Source organism: Muntiacus reevesi, chromosome 4, assembly GCF_963930625.1.
Source record: "Muntiacus reevesi chromosome 4, mMunRee1.1, whole genome shotgun sequence".
Classification (NCBI taxonomy): domain Eukaryota; kingdom Metazoa; phylum Chordata; class Mammalia; order Artiodactyla; family Cervidae; genus Muntiacus; species Muntiacus reevesi.
The window spans coordinates 97570481-97596720 of record NC_089252.1 but is presented as its reverse complement, the minus strand read 5'-3'; the positions used below and the strand labels follow the sequence as shown (position 1 = coordinate 97596720).

Here is a 26240-nt window from a genome sequence, read left to right as displayed (position 1 = left end):
CAGGAAGTCTTCCTTCTCTGGTGAGACACCTCTGTGATGTTTTGCATATCTATTAGATTAGGCTTAACTATGATTCTGGAAATTTTTGATTTGAAGTTAATCCAAGCCTCCCGCTCAGGAATTCTTACTTGGTTACTTGCCACTACTTGATCAGGAGACTAAAATCATTCATTTCAGAAGTCCGGCAGCCTTTCAGAGCTCTTCTTCATCAGCCATGACTCCTTCTGGGTTGTGTCTCTGTTTTCTCCTTGACTTTATTCTATGGCAGCGTGGGCTGCCAAAGGCACTTTAGTACCTCTGATTCCACTTTTTGCAATCCCACTGCATCAGTGACAGTCCAGAGAGAATCAGAGAGAGTAGAAAATGTTATTGTGATGTCAAAAGGGAAAACGAAATTTCTACCTTAGAAACTGAGAGTATGGGGTGTGCAAGAAGAAAAGTCATATTTGTGAGTATTAAAAAGGAGTCAAGCAAACAGTGATGTTTTCAATATAGATCAGTGTTATATAGATCAATATAGTTCAATATAGATCAGCATTGTTTCAACAGTGTCAGTAGTTTTATGCTCTTATCTTCTTGAACATGGATATATTTTGAAATTATTGACAAGCATTTCATTTATTAATGGCTTCCTTATTGGCTTAGATGGTCAAGAACCTGCCTGCAATGTCAGAGACCCGGGTTCGATCCCTGGGTCGGTCAGATCCCCTGGAAAAGGGAATGGCAACCCACTCTAGTATTCTTGCTGGGATTATCCCATGGACAGAGGAGCCGGGTGGGCTGCAGTTCATGGGGTTGCAAAAGAGTTGGATACAACTCTTTATTAATAAAGGAATGTGGTCGGTGCTCAGTCTCTGGATAAGGCTTAACTTGGAATGCAGTTTTGTAAAAATAGCCAAGTTATTCATGTTTTTTTGTCAGGAACGTCTTGAGAACAACTTGAACTCTGGTGAGTGGTACCCAAGGTGCTGGAGTCAGAATGGAAGAAGCTGCAGCATCCTTGCTATGTGGCTCTTTAAGTGATAGCTGTGGGTGAAGAGAAGAATCACATCTGAAATCAGATCACCTGAGAAATGCCTGCCCTTTTCTTGATAAACACTTTAGCTTCTGAATTCACAGTTACCTGCTAACCATCACTGTGGATGGATCATCATTGCTGCAATCCAGGAAGGACATGCAGAGCCTCTGGGCCTGCTGTTTGTCACTTTCCCCCATAGCCGTGGTTAATGGTGTAGCCATTCGCCCTCAGCAGGCATAAATCCTTTTTCCCACATGAGGGTATTGGCTGGATATGACGTTTACAGGACTAACGGAGCAGCTGGCAATGTCGGATTCAAGGCAGCTATGTTGTCTTGGCCATCCTATTCAGCAGATGGCCAGGACTTGATAGATTGAAGATTATTAGGATCCAAGTCAAGGGCCACATGGCACAGTGAATGGAAAAACTAAATGGCAGCTCATCTCCGAATGCAGACACACGCAATCTGGCAGGGCCTCTCTACTTCCATGTTGTTTTGCTTCCAGCAGGAATAAATGCATGTCTGCCTGTAGAGCCTAGATTATAGAGAGACATCTCTGGAGATTATCAGTAACTTGGTTACTTAATTGACAGCTGACTGAATCCTTACAACTGTAATTTAGAAAGAAAATTTTATGAAGTTTAGGCGTCATCCGTGTTTATGTAAATTTGCCCTTTTGCCCAAACCTACATGTCATGGTTTCCTGGATTGCTGATATCCCTATGTCTTCTGGTTATATCCAAAGATATAACTTAAAAGCTTTAATTCAGAGCCCTCTGTTGCGTCCGCATGCTGTCCTTTTGAAGATGACTAAAAGCAGCCATGAAAGCTGCTCCGAATTGGGAGTGCCCAAAGCTGCGTTTTGCAACGAGAGCAGCAAAGGACTGCTCTCAGGGAAAGCAGTATCCATTTCTCCTCGTCCATTCTAGGCTCATTTGTGCAATTGCTGCCTTCTCCATATTACCACATAACTTCTTTGACTCTAAAGTGGAAGGAAGCAAATTTCAAAAGCCAGGAAAACGCCTCATGTGGTTTTAGCGGGAGCGGCATATTACAAAATGGAGTGGATGTCAAATAAATTTGCATCTTTTGAAAATTGAACTCAAGGAGGTATTATTGCTTTTAGATCCAAGAGCATTAAGAAGTCTCAGGGATAAGATGGCTAGTGTAGTCAGGTTGTTACCCAGTCCTATGCAGCCCATATGGAATGTTGCATTTGGACTCAGCATTATACCCCAAGCTTCATACATTGCTTTCTCATAACTTGATGAGATTGGGGACTTCCCTGGTGATCTGGTGGCTAAGACTCAGCTCCTAATCAGGAGGCCTGGTTCGATTCCTGATCAAGAAACTAGATCCCACAGGTCACAAGTGAAAGATCCTGCCTGCAACAGCTAGGACCTGGTGCAACCAAATAAATAGATAAAATTTTTAAAAATATATCATTAAAAAAAAACCCATGAGATTGTATCCCCATGTCACAGATGAAGGCACTGAAGCTCTAAGATTTCCATCTTCCCCCATCCCTTGGCCTCCTCTATCCTGGGCAGAGATCAGAAGTCACCTTGTACACCTTCTCTGTAGGCATATTTCAGAGCTGCCCAAATTGCTTAGCTACTGTCTCTGAGGTTTTTTAAGTGGCACATTGCTTGAAGCAGTGAGTGGAAGAGATTATCTCAGTTAGTCTTATGCCTTCCTGGAATAAACCCACTTATTAATATGCTCTTGGGATTCTAATCCTGATTTTTAAATCCAAGACATGAACTGGAAAGTAGGTTCCATATTATTAGTAAGTTATTTTGACCAGCCAGTAATCTTCCTTTTTCTCCCTCTTTGTGTCTGTCTTCTAAACCTCAACCATATAAACCAGCAATAGAGGCTGTGTAGGTAAATGGACATTGTAGAAAGCTTTTCATTTTCGGGATTGCTTAGAATCTAGGGTCTGGCTCTTGAGCCTGAATGAGACCAGTCTTGAGTAATCAAAGACAGAGATAGTAGAGTCAGAAGCAACCAGAAATTGAAGGCGGATTAGGGTGCCAGGTAATTTTCTTTTTTCATGGGCTACAGCATTATTGGTGGATGTAAGTCACAAGGAATTAGAACACTTTCTCTCTGAACTTTCACATCATCTGATAAGCCTAAATGCATTAAAGGGCTCCCCTCATTACAGAACACACCCCTATTATTGGGATCAAAAATCAGAGTATCCAGGGGACTTTCTTGGTGGTCCAGTGGTTAAGACCACATGCTTCCAGCGCAGAGGGCACAGGGGTCCATCTATGGTTAGGGCACCAAGATCCCACATTCTGCAGGGTGTGGCCAAAAAATAGGAAAGAAAAATCAGAGTATCTGTTAAATGTTGCCACAGTGAAAGAAGGGTAACACCATTTTGTAGAAGCACATGAGTTGATCAAGTTGATTGTAAATGTTGTGTCTTGTGATGTGAGATCTCATTGAGAAACCATCCAGACAAGCCATAAATAAGCAAAGTGTATTAATTAAGAGAATGGTTAAGAAAAAAAAGAAAGAAAGAAAATGGTTGATATTACAGCCTGTCCCCCATCTTCCACCTCTGTACACAGTCATGAAACTGAGGTAAATGTTGCTCTTTAGTAAATGATCCCAATTAGCTCGTTGGTGCTTCTGGTCAAGGCCAACTTGGCTGGTCTTTGCAGACTGCAGTTGGTCCTTCTAAGGCTGGATGGTCTGAAATAGACTTACTCTCCTGTCTGGTCATTGACCTCGGTCTAGGATGGCTTCAGCTGAGACTGCATGTGTCCACTCCTGTGGTCTCTTGTCCTAGCCACAGAGGTGGCTAGCCTGGCATTCCTCACCTGGTGGTTTCCAGATTTCAAAGATTAACAAGACAGTATAAACCCTTGCACCTGACTGCCTGTATAAGCCTCTCTCTGCATCGTGTCTGCTAATGTCTTTTTGGCCAAAGCAAATGTGGTCATGCCCAGTTTCAAAGAGTAGAGAAATTGATCTGCACTCTTGATGAGAGGAGTAGAAAATTACCTTTCCAAAGTGTGTGTGACAGGGGAGTCAGGAGTTGGTGGCCATCTGCCATTTCCCACATACGTTAGAATAACTTTAAGTAGTTGAACTGGCATTAACATGTTCAGCAGCCTGAATCTGGACAAGGGAGAAGGGGGACCATGTTTTTGTCTCTAACTTCAATTTGATACAGGGTGTTTGGAGTCTTGCTTTATTCTATCACTCTTAAAGTTCGGCCATTCACTGATAGACTCTCTTATCTTGCATTCTTGAATTGTATTTCCATTTTGGTTAAGTTTTAAGATTTTTGAGTAGTCTATGCTATGGTGCAAATATGATTATTTTTTCCCATTGTGTGGTGTTCTGTGGATGTTTGCCTTTCAGGAATGTTTTGTTCTACAACCAGTGTATTAAACCCCTGGTTTGAGCTTCCCCTCAGGCTATTTTGGAGGTACACTCATGACAGCTTCCGGATTTCTACCTTTGTGCTCTGATACAGTGATCCCTTTTTTTTTTTTAATACTTGTAGTCTTTTTGATGTAGTGTCAAGTTCCACCTCATTTTATTAGTCTATAAACATAACCCCATACACAGTGACAACTGTGTTTGAATTTAGTCATAACTCAGGGCTCCAGACATTAAAATGTAATGACTGTTAACTCAGAGCATCCATTCTGTGTTTGTGTCTCAACTTAATGCGTGGTTGGAATCATGGGCTAGTTAATTCCTTGCATTTTTCTGAGTGTTATTGGATGTTTAGCAGCAGCCCTGCCTCTGCCCCCTTGATGCTTATAGCCTCACCCCCGCTACCCTTACTCATAACAACCAACAGTGTCTACAGACATGACTACATGTCCCCTGGGTGGGGATGGGGAGTGGGGGATAGGTAAAAATGCCTCCAGTTGAACCACTGCTGAGGCGGAAGAGAGACTTCTTATTAGAGAGCAAACTAGGACTGGCAACCAGACAAGGAGAATTGCAGGGGAGGAAGAGGTGCACTCATTTGTTCAGTTACCTTAAAATTTAACCTACGGTGGCCCCGGATTCCCCTGGACTAACCAGGAAATTAGACTAACCAGATCAAGTTGGATCTTGCTACATGCTGAAAGGTTCATCAGTATCTCAACTTCATTATGTTAGAAGTGGCTTAAATGTAAATAACATCCCTGAAACAAAAAGAAGTTTCAGGAGATACACTGGTCATAGATAATGGATTTGGAGAAACTCAGTTGGAAGAAGTTCAGTATACACAAAAGCAGAGAAAATCATATCATGGCCCTTCTGATTCTCATGCCCTAAGATCCTAAATGTGATTAATGGCCAGTCCTAATGCGTGTGTGCCCTGCTCGCTTCCCCTGCTCCCCATGGCTGAATTCTTTGGAAGCAAAAATCATTTCATTTGTTGCTATTTCAATATGTGTCTCAAAAAAAGAACTTAAAAACAAAAATTACAACATGCTGGTTAAATTGTAATCTTCTGGAAAAGAGAAGATTGAGAGTTATACTGAGCAGTATCAGAAGTGAAGGGGAAAGGATGTGAGTCAGGATCAAAGAAGCTTGACATTTGAGGGGATTAAAAACTCCAGGAGGAGGAGAAAGGGGTGTTCCCTGGTGCTTTAATGGTTAGGATTGGCGCTTCCAGTGCTGTGGCCTGCATTTCGTCCCTGGTCTGGGAACTGAAATATCTGGCAAACTGTGCAACACGGCCAAAATTTTAAAAAGAAAAGAAAAAAAAAAAAAAGAAAGCCCCAGGGGGGATCAAGGTTGGAGACACTGTCTCTTTGAGCTCCTTTCTTCACTGTTTCCTCTGCCTGAGTGACTCTTGGAAATGCCACTTTGAGCATAAATTAAGGCACATGGGACTGGGATCCTTAAAAAGGAAAGAAGGCTGGCAGGGAACAAATCCATTTTCAAAAAAAAAAAGAGAAAAAAAAATCACAGAAAGGTATTAAAATATTCGGTCAATGATGGATTGCTCTCTGATGACTTTCAATGAATTTTTAGCCAGTTGGGGTCTACTTTTAATAAAACAAAGCAAGGGGAAAGTCAGCTTGCTTTTTAAGATCTTGCTGGGACCACAGTGTTTCTCTCCTGTTCTGATGTATTCTGAGAAGTTTCTCTCTTTTGATTTAGCCCTCCTCACTTGATTTTATGATGTCATAAATCTCCTGTGTTTGGTGAGAGGCATGGTGTGTGTGAGACCCAGGAAGCTTGCTCGATAGCATCCCCCCCCTTCTGTTTAGAAGATTAAATTGAGACCCTTGTGTCTGATGCCAGAACAGATTTAACCAGTCATGTTTCCTTTACATATAGGTCAGTCCACGGGACAATTCCGCACTGGATCCTATTATCCACGGGTTGAAGGGCGTCGTCCATCACGGTAAGGCAGCTGCGTACACTTCCCTTTGGCTGGGGTGGGGAGGGCTAAGGTCTCCACCTGAAGGAGTGGGTTATCTTGCAGAGGACAGAGCGTGACACCCATTCCTCACGCCCTGATGGTGAAGGGCATGAGAGCCATTATTTGATGGGTAAAGAGCACACCCATTTATTACCTGCAAATGGATCTGGGTTAACAGTAAGCCATTTGTTTCTCTTCAGGTACCACTCAGAATGCCTATGTTATAAATAAGAACCTCTTTAGAGGTACCATTCATACACACTGAACCTGCCACCTGCCACCTGCCTCATAGCTATCCTAAATTGATTCCCTTTTCAAGTAACTTTTCATTTATGAATTTCTTGATTTGCCTCTGAGATTTTGGGGAATAAGTTTAAGTAACCCTGACAAGTCATTAAACTTTGCTGTGTGTGAACAAGTACCATCAGCTACTGGAATGGAAAATGCTGGGCCGTATTCTGTGCAGTAGACATGTCTTATCCTCAAGCATAAAACTGCGAGAGAAAGTAAGATAGATGGGTTTTGTCTTACCCAACCTTTTTTTATTGGAGGAATTTCCCTGCAACTTTATTATTGGCGATGCATCATTACCTATGACATCAGGATCATCTAATTTCAAAAGTACCCTGTCACGGGGAGGTGTGGAGTCGAGAACTAATGTAATGATTTGCAAAGTTTTAATAATCTAATTAGAATTCCAAAGACATTGACAGAAGTAGCATTAGTAACCATAATAAATCTCCCCTTCACCTCCGTGGCTGTGATAAAACATCTTCACACCTTTCTGGGAGGGTGTCTCTCCACATTAGCCAACTCTGCCGAGCTTAACAAACATCTGACCCGCTTTCTCTCAGGGAAACAAAACCAGTTTTCAGTGTTCAGTGGAAGCAAGTAGGATTTGGGATTAATTCTTCTGCTGTTAGAACTGTTCAATCGTACAGCAGGTAACAAGAGTAAACCTAGTAAATGTAGAAAAGTAGGGTGAGTTGAAAACACCCCATTGAGGTCTTCACTGTAGGAAATTTCCATTGCTTCTCCATTTCTAAAGAAATCTCCTCACACGAAATTGGGGAGTAGGTGGTATGGACAGCTCCCTTAGGGAGCAAAACACTTTTGCCAACTCTTAGGCTGTCTGCCCCTTGGTGACTTGACGTTGATAGCAGTATAGGAGGAGATTTGCATTGTACTCTGAACAGTTTCAAAAATGCACATGGTGTTGATTTCATGGGCAACATGCTGTGTTCTCTGAGCTGTTTCTCAGAGGATGCCCTAGAAATCTCCATTGATGAAATAGCTTCTTGAAATTCCAGCCCATTGTGTAGATGATGAGTTTGGGGGAGGTTCCAATATACTGAATGATGGACAGGCCTTCCTTCCCCCTGGCTCTTCTTGTTGTTATAATGCAGTCACCCCACAAAGAACTCTAGAATCTTTGAAACAGGGACCTCTTCTTCAGCCTAAGAGGAAGTGCTCCATCAGCTGTGGCACTTGAATGGGTCTGTGTCACCTGTCACTGGTTCCACCATGATCAGTGAAGGAGATTCCATATGTTGGAGAGAAGCAGTAGGCTTCCTTTAGCCCCCAAGTCCCCAGATCTCAGCAAACGCACTGCCTTGTGATCCTTTAGTTCATGAGCTGAAGGCTGGCATGATCATGTTATCCTTTGTCATTCTCCACAATTACCCTCTAAGAGGCTGTTATGTGTAGAGACATGGTACCTGTTCTGGCAGGGATGCCCATGATGTGGTTTCAACTCTGCCTCCTAATTGAAAAGTCAGAGGAGACCTGTGAAAAATAACTGCAAAGGAAAATCACTTCTTCTTTTTCTTTTTTTTAAGTTTTAGAACTCAGCATTCATGTCAGTGTAACTCAGAAGTCATTATCCCCTGGAGGGGTGGACAGATTTCTTCTTTGAGACACAAGGGAATGTGTTTCTTTTGTCTCTTAAAATCTGGAAATGCTCTTTTTTTTTTTTTAACTTTTTGTGTTGAGGTACAGCCGATTAACGATGCTGTGATAGTTTCAAGTGAACAACTAAAGGACTCAGCCGTACATATACATGTATCTATTCTTCCCCAAATCTGTTTATTAATCATTGATATTTGACAGGAAGGCTTGAGCATTCCTATTTGTGAGTATGTTTGGTTCCGCTTTAGTCTTCTGGTCAAAGTCTGCTCTTGGTTTGGGCACACGTGGCTGGCGTAGCTCTAGGGCTTCCTTGAATTATTCATCGTGCCCAGTTGTGGAACTCGGATCAAGGTTTCTAATGTCTGGCTTTTATCCTGATTTTGTTAAGTAACATATACCGCAAAGGGCACCCAGACGTGTGCCAAGCTGAGGTGAGGACCCGCAAAGTCACTTCTGCGAATGGAGGGACCTAGCCTTGGGAGGACTCCCAGCCATTCTGGGAGAGGACGCCTTCCATGTTCTAGCACAGGTCTCATCAGGGCCTTGTGGGGGGTGGGGGGAGAGTGTGGGCTTTGGAGCCAGGCTGGCCTTGGTGGGGATCTCGGCTTTGCCACTTCCTAGCTGGATCAGCAGCTGCCTCTTGAGCCCCTCTGAGCAAGTTCACTGGTTTATTCCGCAGGAGTGTTGCATGCCCACTCAGTCTGATTGCTGGACTGATGCACTGGTGAAGACAGACACAGGCCAGCCCTCAGGGACCCAGGAGGAGGTGAATGCCACCCCTTCCCCCTAGCCTGCCCAGACTGTCACCCCTTTCAGTCTTTGCATCTGCTGTTTCTGTTTCCTCTGCCAGATAAGTTCAAATCAGAACCCAGGTGTCTTCCTCTAATTATTTCAGGTCTTGGTTCAGATCTTGCTTCCTCAGACAATTCTTCCTGTATCCTACCCAACTCCCCACTGGCTCCCTACTCCCATCATTCCTTGTCATCTCATCTTAGGTATCTTTCTTGGAAGCTCTTAAAGGTATCTGAATTAATGTTGTTTATTTACTCCTGTGTGAGTGTGTTCAGTTGCTCAGTTGTGTCCAACTCTTGGCAACCCTGAAGACTGTAGGCCCCCAGGCTCCTCTGTCCGTGGGATTTCCCAGGCAAGAGTACTGGAGTAGGTTGCCATGCCCTCCCCCAGGGCATCTTCTTCACCCAGAGGTCGAACCATCATCTCCAGGAGGTGGCACTGAGCCCCAGGGAAGTCCATTTACCCTGTATTATCTCCTAAAGTATAAGCTTCATGGGAGCAGAACCCATGTGTATTTAACATCTTCAGGAACATTAGCCAAAAGAGTGAATCCAGTAAAGATACAAATAGGTGAAAAACATCAAAATATAAAATTGGAAAAAGAAGAGGAGGAACTAAAGGCTGCATAGGCTTTGCTTTCACTGGGAAGAAAAAGAAGTAGGATAATATCTTGGAAACTTGGATTTTGCCCTCTGTTCCTGGGTGTGGCTGACTCACGTTTTGATAACTCCCATCACTTCTGTCATTCTTCCAAAAGAGAAGAAACATCTGAAATTGCTTTTTTTAAAAAAACAAAAAAGCTTCTCTTGGAACTAGAAGTGTTTTGAGTTGAAGGTCCTACGAGGGATTTGAATGCTCTGTTAATGTGATGAGACATAAATAATCATGCCCTTCACAGAGTGTCTGGCTTGGGAATGATGATAGAGACATGCACAAAGAAGAAATCAATACGGATTTCTGTTCCAGTTCACCATTGTCTTTTATTTCCTCAGCTCTGGGAGTCTTAATCTTAGAATGTTAAGTTCTCATTAAGTGAATTTTTTTTTTTAATAGGAAAAATCTTACCTATTCCTCCAGCTGAAATAGCAATGAGGAATCTGGTTCCACTAGCCAACCACTGGCCTGTGGCCACTAGTGTCCCCTGTGAAGCAAATGCCAAGGTTGATTTCAAGGGCAGGCCATGATTTTGGTAGGAAGGGACTGCCTGGAAAGGATAAAGAGGAGAGGGAGCGGGAGTGGGTGGGGAGAGCATTAGAACCCCAACATAGGTCTGACACCTCCAAAGAGAGGGAAGCTAGGAGGACTGGCTGAAAGCATCTCTGAGGAAGTTTCAGCTGGGCCCTCGGAGAACCCCAAAGATAAGGCTGCCCGTAAGAAGAGTCCTCTATGTGCAGCAGTGACCCCACCTTACCTGACGTGGTCACTGACTAAAACATCCTAACACGACCGTTCTCCCTGGAAGCACAGCGGCCGACAAGCCTCCTCACAGCAGCTTGTCTCTAGAAGGAAGATCTCAGGGGTTCTCCCGTGACTGGTCCAGCCGTACACACATTTTCCTTCCAAAGACGTTTTCCTGATCACCTTGCCAAAAAGCTGATGACTTGTGCCTCTCACTTTTCAAATGTGCAGAGCTTCTTACAGGCGCTGTTTGCTCCTTCTGTGCGCACTTATTAAGCTCCTACAAGTACACCATGAAGCCACGCATAGAGAGCACAGTTGAGTTTATAGGCAGTCAGGAGAGACACAAGGTTAAATGTGTAATTACAGACTTTACTCAGACTTGGGATTACAGAGCAGGCATCTTAGACACAATGACCCCTGAGACCTAAAGAGTTCATAAACGTTGTCCAGGCAGAGAAGGGAGCTTAAGGTTTCAAGCAGCAGCAGCATAGAGGTGGCGTGTTTGAGACTCTGAGCTCTGAGACCTGGCTTCTCTCATGCTGGGGAGAGATACCTGGAAACCTCTTGGCAGCAGAAAGTGCGCTCTCTTAAGGGTTCATTTTTCTATGTAAATTGTGGTTTTTACAAACTTGAGAGGCGTGAAGAAATAGAATGAAGAGAGGTGATTTGCCATTGATTCTGGTCCTGTCTATCCCTTGAGCCACAGATTGAAGCACTAAACTGTATCTAATCAGAGAATTTATTTACACTACCACTAGCATCTGCTGGAAAGGAAAGAAATTGTGAATCATATTCACTGCACTGACTCAGTCATTCACAATGCTTTTTGTATGTAAGAACCAGGACTTGTGAGCAGCCACACCTGATAGAAATAATTGGTTTCAAAGAATTTAGTCTTAATTCTAATTTTCTCAAAACCCATTAAAAAAATAAACTTGTATGTGAATTGGTATAAAAGCCTGAATTAGTATAAAAACATACCAATTCCCTTATAAGTAGTTTGTACCCAATTGACCAGTGCTAAGAAATAGACACTATATAATCTTTCCGTGAAAAGGGATGTTTTATTTTTCTTTCAATTTTCAGATTGTCTGCTTTCTATTCTTTTTCATAATATCTACCCAAAGAAAATCCAGCAGACTCGACATACACCTAGTCTAGAATGCTGCTGGGCATCGGAAGACAAACCATTCCCTCCTGTCAGTCATCTAAGAAAGATTTCTGTTTTTTGGTTTGTTTTGGAAGGAGCTTTGATAGTAGTGATAGTTTGATTGTTGACCTTTGACTGTCTTTTTTTTTTTAATTTGGTGTTTTTTGACATTCATTTTTATTTACTTATTTGGCTGTGCCGTGTCTTAGTTGAGGCATGCGGGATCTTTAGTTCTGTCATGCAGGACCTTAGTTGTGGCATGTGGGATCTAGTTCCCTGACCAGGAACTGAACGTTGCATTGGGAGTGCAGACTTAGCCACTGCACCATCAGGGAAGTCCTGAGCTTTGACTGTCTATTTCTCTTTTGTCATCCCTTTGCTCTTTGTGATTTCTTCTTCCACTGAATGTACTACTTTAATGAGCAGGAAGGTATCGACCTCATTCACAGGAAACGTAAGGAAGACAGTTAGAAATTGCTTCAGCCATCAGGCTCAACGAGATGGCTCTTCTCTCTGTCTTCCCTTCCCGCACACTTCTGAGAAAGTTTCAGTGAAAGCGCACATACATTATCACCTGAGAATGACTTTCTAGTGGTATCACACGATGAGGCTCCTACAGGCTTTTCTTGTTAAAACTCAGCACAGCGGAAGTTGATTCTATGAAAGATCAAAACTTTCTTTGCAGAACGCCTCCCCTAACTGACTAGTTTATTCACTGGGCTCACTTAGAGGGTATTTTTTACTCATCTTCTCTCCTGCTCTGAGATACTCATCCACTCACCAGGTCTATGGACGAAGTCCAAGAATAGCTAGACTCAATCTAGGCACCTCGCAGAAAGGGAAGTGATGACATGAATCCTGCAAATCTATGTGACTGCCAGCCAAGGGTTTTCATTCAGTGGTGAGATCTGGTGTGTTCTCCATATCTGTTCTGTTCTCCATATCCTACCTGCGAGGATTGAGGTGTCCTTGATCGACACTAACCTGTAAGAGACTCCAGTCCTGAAACAATCTGAATTCCTTCTAAAGTGATGGGTAGGCTGTCTTGTCAGCTGCCACTGCCACAGATAGACTATTTAAAAAAACTAGCCCTGAGCACGGCACTGTTGACACTCCAGGACAGGTACTGTGGGGACTGCAGATGCTGCAGCCTTTCTAAAGGCTGTGTAGCCTTCCCCTCTGAGCCAGCAATTCTGCATGTAGGTATATACCCAAGAGAAATGTCCACAGAAGCATTTGTACACAGGAGCTTTGTTTATAATGGCCCCCAAGTGGAAACAGCCCAGATGTCCTCTAAGAGGAGCCTAGATATACAAGGTTTGGTCTATTCATAATGAGGGAATAGTCTACAGCAGTGTAAAATGATGAACTTGATTCACACAAAAATGAAAGAGCATGTGCTGCATGGTTCTATTTATGTAGAATTCAAACATAGACAAAACTAATCTTGGTAATAAGAGGCAGAATAGTGGGGTAAAGGCGTACATATATTAAATGAGAAAGGACCCAAAGAAATCTCCCAGGCAGTAACAGTATTATAGGTCTGGGAAATGATTAGATGTCATAAGTATAGTATAAACATTTACCATACTGTCCCCTTAGATTCGTGCATTTGACCATTTGCAAACTAAAGAATAGCACATGTGTATTATGTTAATTTCTCAAAGATATTACATTCACAAAGATCAAAAATAATCTGGCACCATGCTCCAGGTAGTCAAATATTAAAAATCCTGACCATATCAAGTGTTGGCAAGGATATGAATGCCAGGAATTCTCAGATCTCCTGGAAATGGTTTGGCAGTGTCTAGTCGAATTGATTCAGTAGTTGCACTGCTGTATATGTCCCCTAGAAAATCTCAGATGAAAGCACACCATGAGCTGTGTATGAGAATGTAGCATTCATTGTTTTTCCTGACTGCCAAAACCCAGAAGTGCCTCTGATGCCTGTTGTTAGCAAGCTGGATAAATACAATGAAGTGTGGTCATACAACGAAACAATTCACCCCAGTGAAAAACGCGTGGAATCTTGCATCTCTCGCCAACATGGGCACATCTGAAAACTGTAAAGTGATGCAGGAGCCTGAAGAATGCACAGGATGTTCTCCAAATGTCAAAAAAAAAAAAAAAAAAAAAGGTAGGGGTGGGGAACCAGAAACCAACACAACATTGTAAAGCAGTTTTCTAGCAATTAAAAAATAAAACTTTTTAAAAAAGAAAGGGAAGACCTAGTCTGTTGTTTAGGAGTGCATATGTAGGTGGTAAAAGTATAAGAAAAGCAAATAGTGATTATCTAAAAGCAAAGGGTGGTGGTTACTTTTTGGGGTGGGGAAGGAGAACGGTGAGGACCTGACCCTGGGAGGGGTGGCAGGTCTCTTCATGTTCAGAGTAGTGGTCAGTCCAGGGTTCACTTTGGAATTATTGGTCAGCAGGACGTTTATGTCTGTGCTCCTGTCTGCATGTGTGTTAAATTTCACCATCAGAGAAGACACTGATGAGCATTAGAAAGTCAGAGATGCAGACAGTGCTTTCTTCTGGGACATATCAAGTACCAAGTGGCCTCACAGCAAGCAAACAGTGTTTTTGTTTTTACAAACTTTTTATCATAAATACCCCTGACACGTAGTTTGTTCTCTCTACAAATTGATTGCAAGACCCAGGAAAGAACTGTGGCTATCTCGGGTTTGTATCATTGAGTGATGACTTTGGAAGCCAATAGTTCCTTGTGGAATTCAGAAAAAAGAAATCAGAAGCCAAGGGGATGGGGTAGCAGGTGACAGGTTTGAAAACAGAGACTCCTCACCGCCAGTGTGCTGGTACATGCTGGCTCTGCACCAGGTCAGGATGTGATTTGCCCTGCAGCCATCACTAAATCCTCTGGAAGCCTTCTGAGATTCAACTCTCACGTTCCCCATTACCTAGAAAGGCAAGGAAAGCAGGCAGTACCTGGGTGACTTGAACCAAGGTCTTCATGACTTCAGACTGCCTCTTGTTACTCCCAGGCCAGCTCCTGCTCTGTTCTTGGCCAGGGTTACCATTTGCATCTTTTAGTTGATTGAAGCCCATCATATAGACTTGTTGAATGCCGGGGTCCAGCCTCGGCAGGATCCAGGGGGTACCCTCAGGATGAACGGCGTCGGCGAGAGAGAGAGACGTGAGACTAGCCTTGATAGGGCCAAGTCTGCGAGGGAGAGAGAGAGAAAGAGAGAGAGAGAGAGAGAATGACCAGAAGGGAGTGCAGAGTCTGGAAGAGTCTGGCAATGCTTTATTTTTTACCATAGCTTTTATACCCTAAGTTAGTACATTTCTAAGGGGAAGATAGTTTAACATTACGTCAGCTTGTCCTTCACGAAACCAGGGTGTTTTCTGCATACTTCTTTGTTTATGAGGGCCTTGTACATTATCTTCTGGCCTTGGGGCCTATCAACACTTTTGCAGGTCAGGTGATTGTAAACCTATTTTCTGTTTTTATGGTGACCTTAACTGAAAGGTAACAGGGTCATAGGGAAGTAGTACAGAGTATTCTTGTTAATACAAAAATTAATCTTTCTGCAAAAGTTGTCAGTTGCGTTTATTTAAGAAGTTTACCCCATACTGACTCTGCGACTTTGGTGAGGCAGCTTCTGCCTAGCACTCCTGGCTGACAATTAACAACCATCTCATTGTTACCACACTAGGGCTAAGTTTCTTATTTCCCTAGATCTTTAACTATATTAACAATGGTTTTTATAACACAACCTTAGCACATTAAAGGAAAAAATACAGCAAGCAAAAAACAGCAAGCAAAACATAGCAAGCAAATCACAACCCAATAACCACCTATAGCATAATTTTCTTATGTTTTCTAATAGGACTCCTTTACCCTTTAAAAGGGCTCTGTATCTATTAGGGCTTTTATATAATCAGATTCTTTATGCTATTTTATGATTAGGATATTATAAGCAATCATGCATATTAGTACCAAGCGCATAAAGGCATTTGGCTAACAAAACTACCAGCAAAGGAGTTTGAATTAAAACACTCCTTTCACCCTAAATAATTTCATAAAATACCACCATCTGGGAAACTTATTGATTAAAATTCTAAATTGATTCTTGTTTGGGAAGAGATCGGGGAAGGCCTTCCTGCCTGTGTCAGAGAAATTAGAGAGTAGTCCATTGAGGCAGGCATCAGAAAGACAGATATCATCTTTAAGGTGAGAGCCGGGGGCAGCTTTCTGAAATCCCTGAAAACCTGATCTGCCTTGCCTGTCAGGCTTTCTCCTCGTGACCTTGTCATGGGTGGGATCTCATGAGCTGGCCTTTTCGAAAAACCCCTGAAAATCTAATACGCCTTGCCCGTCAGGTTTTTTCCCTTACGGCCTTGTTAGGGGCAGGGTCTCGTGTGTTGGCTCCCGGCAGTTGAAGGGGCAAGTGAAGAAATACTTGAGGACCATATTTTCATCATCACTCCCAACACCATTTTGATTATCCTTGAAGCAAAGAGCTTAGCCTGAACTTTCTGTTCAAGACTTAATGGCTAAATCTCCTGAAAATATCTTGCATGGACTTTGGAAGAAGATATCCTAGCACAAGGAACATTGGTAGCAAAGTATACTAGTTGGAAATGGCTGTCTGTGTTATTATAATCCAGCAGCAAGGAGATAGAAGAGAGATGAATTGATGTGATTTGAGGGGTTCTTACCTGTTTTGTGTAAGTGAGGTTTAAACCCCTTTGATCATAGTGTCCATCCATCAAATGCTTAATAAGTGCTAGTTTGGGTGTTGAGGGCGAGATGATCAATTAGATGTCCTCTGCCTTGCGAAAAATTTTAATCTCGTGAGGATTTTTTTTTTTTTTTTTTTTTGGTTCTTGCCATTCTTGTTGTTGAAGGTCAAAGAGATGATTATTTGACTACAGAGTCATCTCATGTGTTCGCATGACTATAGTTGGCACTTTGAAGTTGGTTCTCTTTGTCCCTGAGGTTTCACCTGGGGGCATGGTGATTATGAAAGTATCTGCCTCGTATTAATGATAAATGCTTTAAGACAGGGAAAGTACTGAGAAGGGTGCCTGGCATGTGTCCACTGTCCTTGAAATCAGAGGTCAGGAAATACAATCTGTAGGCCAGATTTGGCCCACTGCCTTGTTTTTGTAAGTAAAGTTTTATTGGAACACAGCCACACCCATTCATTTACTTACTCTCTGTGACTCGGGCTTCCCTGGTGGCTCAGACAATAAGAGTCTACCTGCAATGCAGGAGACCCAGGTTCAATCCCTGGGTCTGGAAGATCCCCTGGAGAAGGGAATAGAAACTCACTCCAGTATCCTTGCCTGGAGAATCCCATGGACAGAGGAACCTGGCAAGCTACATACAGTTCATGAGGTCACAAAGAGTCTGACACAACTGAGAATTAACACTTTCATGACTGCTTTTACACTATAATGGCAGAGTTTTATAACAGAGAGACTCTTTGGCCTGCAAAGCGTTAAATATTTACTTACTCGCTGGTTCTTTACAGAAGAACATTGTCAACCCTGCCTTGTCTAAATGGTAGCTATTCTAGGTCTACTAATAGTGTTACTTCATGCAGTGGTATGTGCATTACTTACCATTTGATACACTCTACAGAGATGGGCTTCAGTTTAGATTTTGCCCAAATTGCTACATCATCCAAATATATTTCAGTAGAATTAAAGAGGGTTCTGTTTTAATGTTAACCTTCAAGAAAGAAATTATTCAAGTTTTCTCCCTCTTGAACGGAAAAACCAGTACTCTATTATTTACAGGCCACTGATAGTTTTGAACATCTTAACACGCGACAAAATTTCCCCTTTGAAGTTTATGTTTCCAGCATCTAATTACATGGAAGTTTCCTGAAGTGTGCTATAAATACGCAGCACCCTGCTCTGGACTAATTGGCTTATGTCTGTTGTGGATCCGGGAAGGGCAGATGCTTATCTGAACCCCCTTTGATCTCAAAAATCTTCTAGAAACAGGCCACTTAAGCCATTTCCACAGTTTCCTGGATTTAGGTGTGTCAGAACCACCACCATAGATGTGGGCTGCTTCCATGTCTTGTCTTAGCCAAAGCCAGGAAATGGGATGCTGTGGGCTTTGATCACTAGTAACGCTGTTAACAATCATTGAGACAGAAAAGGCCTTCAGAAGTGATTCCTTTTAGGTTAGATTTGAATTTGGAGGCTTCATCTCATTTAACCAGGCTTGTTTATCAATATGTCGTCACAAGAACAGGATTGTGGGGGCCCAGGGAAATGCCCTTTTCCTGGTTGTTTCACTGGGGTGTGGAGAGCAGAGAGACAGTTTTAAAATGTCTCCATTGAGTCCTGCAGAAGCACTTGGTAAAGTGCCTGGGGCTCCCCAGATGACTTTGTACCCTGGTCTGTGCACGTCACCTTGGTATAGTAGAAGCAGGGTCATGTCATGGCCAAGAGCAGATGCTCTGGGTTTGAGTTTCAGTTCTGCTTTTGACTAGTTGTACAACCTGCACAAATCACTTCATCTCTTTGTGTTTAAATTTTCTTAACCGTGTAAAGTGGTAATAGTAACACCACTTACTGGTTTGTCTCACAGAGCCAATGACTTACTGTACATACTTGATCCTGGTACACGGTCAGCACCCAGCGTCAGCGGTTATCACTGCCCTCCCCTACCCCAAGCGACAAGTTACTGTTGTTACTTGGGATTTTTTTTTTAATTAATTTATTTATTTTTAATTTGTCTGCACTGGGTCCTAGCTGCAGCACTTGGGATCTTTGATCTTCATTGCAGCATGCAGGATATTTAGTTGCAGCAGGTGAACTCTTAGTTGTGGCATGTGGGACCTAGCTCCCTGACCAGGGATGGAACCTGGCCCCCCTGCATGGGGAGTCTGGAGTCTTAAGCTCTGGGCCAGCAGGGAAGTCCCTGTTGTTACTTGTTGATGTGAGTATGGGTATGGTAGAGGCCATGAGGTGACAGGAAATGATTGTGGATCTCTAAGTTCTGCCCCATCACCACCTGGCTTTTGAAACAGTATGTGTGTTGCTTGACTTAGTTGGGTCTTTCAAAAATAAAATTAAGTGATGGGGAAAATGGTCACAAAGTTGATTCGGGATAGCCGGTCCCTTTGAGGTCAGGGCATAGGGGAGTGGACCAGGGGCCAGAAAGAGGCTGAAAGAAACGGGAACCTTTTATCTGTTAACCTCTTGCTGTGTGCTGAGCTCTGCCTGGATGTTTTAAACATAGAGTGTCATTTAATCTCGACAGTAGCCCAGGGAGATACGAATTCTGAATCCGTGGTACAGATGGGTAAACTGAGCCTCATAGCGCTGTCTCATTTGTCCCAACTCGTGGCAGTGGAACAGTAATTTGAACCCATTTGTATTAGACTCAGATTCATTCTGCTGGACCAATTTTCATTTCCATCCTCGACTGTCTTCCTAATTATTGTCAGAATCACTTAACTCTGGGTTTCTGCCTAGGTTTCTCCTCTGTGAATTAGGTCATTGACTGAGTATCTAAAAGAATATACACACCATGTCAGTTATGGCCACCAGATCCATGTCAGGGAGAGAGGCAGTCAGTGAAACTGTTAACTGGTAACATTGGGTCTTTGTTACTGTATAACTATATGATCTCAATGTCATGTTCATTTTAATTGTTGATGGGACTCTGCGCTCTTTGTGTAGTTTCCCTTTGGAAATGTTAATGTCAGCATATGCTTCACTCAAACACCAATCCTTAAATCCAAATATCACAGTTGGCCATCTGAAGCTGCCAATAACCTCAAGGAGGTTAGATGTCTTTGAACCTGGGTAAAGTGGCTGTTAACCTTGGAGGGCCACCCTAGGTCCTTGAATTCAGGGGTCTGATTATCAGGTGAGCACCCTCCTGCGCAGGCCGCCCTTGCTCAGGCCCTGCAGTGAGATGCCATCATGGGAGCGGCTCAGATTTTCTCAGGTCATGCCTGTGGTGAAGGCCAAGGGGCATGTGTTAAAGTCTCCACCCGCCGGCAGAGGCTGTTTCAGAGGCTCCACAAGCCTGTGTCAGCGTGTAGTTTGCTCCATTTATGCAGGATCGCTTGTCCCCAGCCCTTCTCAACACTCTGCCCTTCACACAGGAGCAAGTGTCAGCAAAGTTTCTCAGTAAAAGGACTGATGGCGAAATTGTTTAGGCTCTGCCGGCCATCCATTGTGTCCTGCAACAACTCAGCTGCCCAGTTTTAGCCTGAAAGCAGCCAGAGATAATGGCATGGCTGTGTTCCAGTAAAACTTTATTTACAAAAGCGGGTACTAGACAGGATTCGGCTTCGGGGCACAGTTTCCCCACTTCTGAATTGGAGCTCCTTAGTGACTTGGTTTGATCAATGTTTTCAGTCATGGGTAATGGACCTTTTCTCTCAGGTACAGTCCTGGGCCCTGGGGATACGATAAGAAATCACAGTCTTGGTGTAATAGAGCTTCCAGTTTGCTTTAAAAAAAAAAAAAAAAAGCTACTGTTAACCAATTACACAGATTGTATAGCTATGACCATTGTTTAATTAGCAACTTGTTGCCTTTATTAATGACTTTTGAGGTTATGATTCATCTTACAATTGATGGTGACATGAATATGAAGAAATCTAGGATTTATTGGTTATTTAAAATACACCAGCTGCTGTGTTTGTTCCTTCGTTCTCTTTTCACAGTGATTGGGCATCTACTCTGTTTTGGGCAGTGTTTTAGTTGCTGGATGTACAGGGTACCCAAAAAAGATGAGGTATTCTTCTCTTGTGGAATTATCCCACTCTTGAGAAGAGACCAACAGTGAATAAACACAGGAAGGAAAAGATAATGAAAAGGTGAGGAGGAAGGTGATGGTCAACAAGGGAGAGGGTGGAGAGATGTTGGGCTGCAGAGTTAGGTCCTGGAGGGCCTCATGGCTGTGGTGAGAAGCTTGGATTTTACTGTAGATGAAATGGGAAGCCACTGGAGGATTCTGAGCTGGGCAGTGTCAGGAGTAGATCTGTGTCTACGAGGTTAAATGAGTTCTTCAGTCTTCAGAGAGATTTCTTCACCTGATCATGTTTGTATCTGCTGCAGGCAAAGTGCCCAGAGACATGGAATCAGGTAGTAGAAAGGGATACCAGACTCCCTCACACTTCCCTGTGTGATCTTGGGTCACTCACCTTCCCTCTTCGGACCTCATTTTCTTTATTTGTACATGAAATAGAACTAGCATCCTTTGAAACTCTGGAGAACCCCGCAGTTCTCTGTGGTTCTTGGTGACCCCTCAGGGATCCCCTTGTTGTAACCTCAGTGTAGTACTTGTTCCTCAAAATCATGTCATGAAGCCTTGCTGAAGCTACACCTTGAAAATGGTCCAGCTTCACTTGGTTGCCCCATCTTTGCCATTTTATCCTAATTTTTTTTTCCATCCTCCTTATAGATGAGAGATGACATGTCTGATAGTCACCATCCAGTCAGATGGAGCAAGCTTCATTTCTTAAATTTAGATCATGAAATGAGTTCCTTGAGTCCCTCTGCCACCATCATAGTTATAATGTAATGCTCTCTAACCTCCGTGGGGGCTTCTAGGTGCCAGGCTCCTGAAATCCTGGAGTTCTGGCCCTCAGGCTCTTTCTCCCCATTATGAGTTCCCATTTCTTGTTTCTGTTCGGCAGGCCCTTCTGTCACCAGCTTGTCTGACCCATCGCCACTCCCAGGTCACACAGTCCACATGTGCCTAGTCCAGGCTTTACCCAGAGCTGCTGACTTCAGTTGAGTGTTTTGACCTCTTCACAATTTTTAGCCAAATTCCAGATTATCCTTAACCAGCAGCTGATTTTTCCCCCCCTCCTTGAGTTGTCGGATTCGGGCTCTTGAACTTTTCTTCCAGTTTTCCTTTTCCTCTGCTTCACTTCACCACACACCACCCTTTGCAGTGGCCTTTCTCTCTGCCAAGAATGTGGTTCGTTTCAATCTTCAGGTTTTTCAATCAGAGGCTTCCATCTCAAGGGGTCTGTGCTTAAAATCCCATTTTCAGAACAATAGTCAGAGAGAGTCACCTGATTGAGAAATGTGTCATTCAAATATAAGTAAGTTGTTGGCAGCTGAATTTGGTCTCAAACCCAGCCATGAATAGAGCAGTGGGAAAAAAAAATGTTTTAGGCTGCGTGGAGAGGCAGTGCAAAGGGCCTGGGGTGGTGTGATCATGGAGTAACCAGAGGTCCATGTGGCTCAGCCTAAGGGTCAGAAAGTAGCAGAGGATGAGGCTGCAGAAGGCAGAGGAGCCCACTAACACAGCCCTCATGAAAACTGACTTCTCAGGTGTGATCAGCATTATTAAATATGCAGAATCTCAGTCCCCATTCCCAAGCCTACTGGCTCAGAATCTGTAGGCTTCTACAATATAACAGGCGCCCCAGGTGATTTGCATGCACATTGATTTTGAGCAGCAGTATCATCAGTCCTCTCCCATTTAGCATCACCCAATCCCCAGTTTTGTCCAATGTCATTCTCTCTGTGCCTTGTATGAAACAGAAGGCCAGTCCTACCCCAGTGATTTTGAGCTTTTAGGGAAAAATAAATAGCTTTTCCTTATAAGAAGTTTTGGGAAACACTGAAGAAACCAGTCCTTAGGCTAAATATCGAAGTTTGGGCTTTCTCTTCTTAGTTTTTTCATATATGTCCCTAAAATAGGTTGAGTTCTTATTTTGAGGGTTTTCCTCCCTTTGACACCATCACATTCTGTCCATACTCTTTTTTTACAATGCGACGCTGTGTTCATTGCTGTGTGTGCGTATGTTTTCAGTATAATTCCGTAGGTCTTGATTAGTGCATAGGTCTGCTCCCTGTGTTGATTGTTCATCATATTTTATAAAGGCTTTCTTTTTTCCTATATAACCAAAGCATTGAAAATATTAGGTTATTAACACACTGAAAAACGCAATCAATCAGATGATTATCGTCTAATGTTTTAATGATCACATTTTTAATCCAATTATGCATGTTTGAATCTTTCAAATTTTCTTTAATTAAAGATTGCCTCCTGGCACTGCTATCAGAAATAAGAAATTGAACAGAATTGAGCCAGATATAATTTAATGTTGAAAGGAAGCTGCAAGGATAACTGGGCCTCTCTGCATTTAATGGTTGACCATGACTTTAAAGCCCTCATACAAAATTTTCTAATTGATAAGAAAAATTTAATCATCTCCAGATATACTCCGTTTGCATTCAAATAAGGTATTTCTTTTTCTAAATAAACCTCCCCTAACTGATTATTCATATTGTCGTTCAAAATGCTTAAAAATGAACGACAGAGTTGGGTGAAATGTAGACTACTTAATACAGTGTGTATTTAATAAAAAAGTCATACATTATTCATTTTTGCAATTTGAATAACTTTGAATTTAGCATCCCTGTTCCTCATCTTTTTCTTTGATGAACAATTAATTATTAAAATATAATATTGTCTGCATACAGCACTGGGATCCTTGAAAGTGGAATATGAGATTCATTCCTTTTCAGTTCTTTTATCTAGTAATGCACAGTACCTGCTTATTATGGTATAATGGAATGAATGGTGGGATAAGCAGAGTGTTTCAAATATTTTTCTCAACTAGTTAAGTGTCTGGGACAGCAATGTTTCAAATTCAAATTACTAATTAGGATAAAAGTTGGAGGCAGAGTGTCCTAATCTGGATGGCTTTAGAGTCACACTGCCCTTTTATAATAGGATTCGTTTTAACAAGTACTTATCTGTGCTTATTCTGTGCTTTCCTAAGCTCTCAACTAATGCTGATTCATGTAATACTCTCCTGATAAGATAAGCCTTCAGATGAGTCACTATTATAATCCCATTTTACAGATGAGGAAACAGTTGCAGAAAGATTAAAGTAACTTGTCTTAGGTCAGGCCTTTAGGTAGACTGATTAGGTTTCAATTCCAGAGGCCTGGCTCTAGCAGCTCCTCCATTTACAAGATGTACATTTATTAAGATTTTCTTAGGGAGTGTAAATTTTTAGATGAAAAGTGCGTTCTTTATTTCCAATGACTATATTCAGAAACTCTCGGTCTTGGGTCCAGCCAGTTAAGTGCCTTGTGGCTTTGAAGGGCTTTGTGGGCAGTGCTAGAAATACTGGGTACCATTTCTAAAGTTATTTCTAACAATTAAGCATTATGAGTGCCCCATCTTGCCAATGGAGCGCTCCTATGGGACTGAGCAAAAAACGGAATTTTCAGAAATAGCAGTAATAATTAATGTTTGAGTTGAACTTAGAAAACTCAAGGGAAAAAGAAAACAACTTGGGAGTTAATTCTGTAATGTATGTTCATAGAAGAAACTCTCATTAATGATGGAGGCCCCTGAACATGTAGCGTGGCCCACCCCCACTTCTTGCTGTGGCTCTAGTATGGCTTTCTAACATTACCCCCGCTTCACCCTCCAATACTTCGCTTAAAATCGGGAGTGTGCACAATTCGACCCTGTGACCAAATCGGTGTCACTGTTTTTGTATGGCTCCTGAGCTAAGAATGGGTTCTCATATGTGAACCTTAATTAAGCAAAACCTTATTCCTGCCTTCTCCCTAGTCCTAAAGAATTCCATTCTTCCCCTTAGCAGATGTATATTTTTTTAACCGTCCTCAGTTGTTACTAGCATTTTGAACATCGTTAATAAAGTCGTGGAAATGTGTTTGTTATATAGCTACCTATGTACCATCTTTGGTTTTGCCTCTTGGCCTGCAAAACCTAAAATATTGCTGTCTGGCACCATCTCGGAAACATTTGCTAGTCCCTGGCTTAAAACACAAACTAATCTCGGCTGCAAGCCACTGTGCTAATAAGAATGTCATGTTTGTTAGTCTGATTAATTGTCACTCCTGAGGGGTAAATAGCCTCAGTTTTCCCATTTTACAGATAAGGGAAGTAGCTCAGAGAGGTTAAGAAGTTTTCCTAAGGCCACGCAGCTATTGAATATCAGTTGATTCTGAAGCTCATTCTAGAGCTTTGACAAAGAAAACTGTCACTTACAGTGCTCAGACCAATGGAGACTATATCAGACATGCTGTGCTTTTAAGGCACTAGTAATTCTGTTTGGGGAAAAAAAAAAAGGAAAACACATGCAGAAACATTCAAGGAAGTACATGGCTAAGTATAGGCTTAGTAGTTTAGAGGAATAATAATAGTAATAATACAAGTAGTAAGAATTAGAGTGAGAATCATATCTGTCGTTTATGAGATGTTTGCTCTGTTTCCAGCTCTTTCTGAACTCCATTCTCATACTGATTTATTTAATCTTCACAACAGCCTGGGAAGGTTTAGTAACTAGGATCACACAGTTCACAGATGGAAGAGTTGGGATCTGAACCCAGTAGAATGAGAATCTGCTCGTTTCACCAGTTTCTGTAGGAATGGAGAAGTGAAGATGCCGATGAAGTTTTCAGCGTTCCGTGACATTTTCTGCTCACTGACTTAACTGTTTCTGATTCTCAGTGGTATCTTTGAAGAAGGAATCCAGTCCCAACCTCTGTATTCTCCTTAAATTTTTGACCTTTGGTTCATTATTCCTCTTTGGTCTCCTATTTGCCCAGCTGTAAAATGAAAGAATTGGACTACATAGGTGGTTTTCCAAATGTCCCTGGGGTTTCCAGCTCAGCTTCAGCCTTGGAGACTGCACTCTGACTGTTTGACTTGCCTGGCTCCTGTGTAAGATGAGGTTTGAAGAAAGGGTTCTTGGGTTCCCGAAGCCAGTGACCCGGGAGGTCTAACAGTAGTGACAGAGGTGATAACAATAAGTACGGAAGCCCCTCCCTTTTTTGTCCATCACTAGGTCTACCTGCCCCGCCAATCATCTTACTGCACCTTTTTTTTTTTAAATTAATTTTTAGGTGCTTTTCAATGTTGTTAGTTTTTGTTGAACAGCAAAGTGAATCGGCTGTGTGTATGCCTACATCCCCCCTTTTTTGGATTTCCCTCCCGTTTAGGTCACCGCAGAGCACTGAGTTCCCTGAGCCGTAGGGTAGGTTCTCTTTTAATCAATAAGATTGGAACCTGTGTTTAAAGCCCTTCGGTTGATTAAGGACAGAGAAACACTGCTGTGTTTGTAGCAGTGGTCCTGCCTGCAGTTCCCATCAGTCCTTGCCGAATTCAAGAGCCCCTATAGGAATGTATACAAGAGTCCCGATTCCCTTGAAACAGTGAAATTCACCTTTTGGAAATTCACCCACCTCTGATTGGCAGGTCTGACTTATCTGTCTGTATTCTTTAAAGCCGCAGCCTCTTCCCAGAGGTGGGTGCTTTCGATGGGGGCTCTGCTGCCCCGGGCTTACAGGGATTGTCCAGTCACTACCTGTCTGCATACGGCGTGCTCAACTGCGACCCTAATATTAGGTCAGGCCCCTCGGGGAAAACTCAGAAGATTTTCCTGTCCTTCAGTCTAGAGCCCTTGATCCTCAGGCAGGTTGGTGTGCTGCGATGTGATGCCAGGTTTATGTACAACGCTTAGAGAAATGAAGGTGGCAGTTTTTGATGTCAGACCTTGCGCCCCCTGTATTGCCTGGGGCTTTGTGTTGACTATTTGCACAGCCCAGGAAGTCCAGAAGCAGCAAG

General features: G+C 42.6%; 1 protein-coding gene across 3 annotated transcripts in view; it reads left to right on the top strand.

Moving 5' to 3' along the window:
* Window positions 1-26240, top strand: part of PTPRG (protein tyrosine phosphatase receptor type G) — a 755472-nt gene that overhangs the window by 574441 nt on the left and 154791 nt on the right. For all 3 annotated transcript variants that reach the window (XM_065933358.1, XM_065933359.1, XM_065933357.1), the window contains exon 6: window positions 6330-6396. In XM_065933358.1, coding sequence (XP_065789430.1) covers window positions 6330-6396 — 67 coding nt within the window. The remainder of the gene's footprint in view (window positions 1-6329; window positions 6397-26240) is intronic.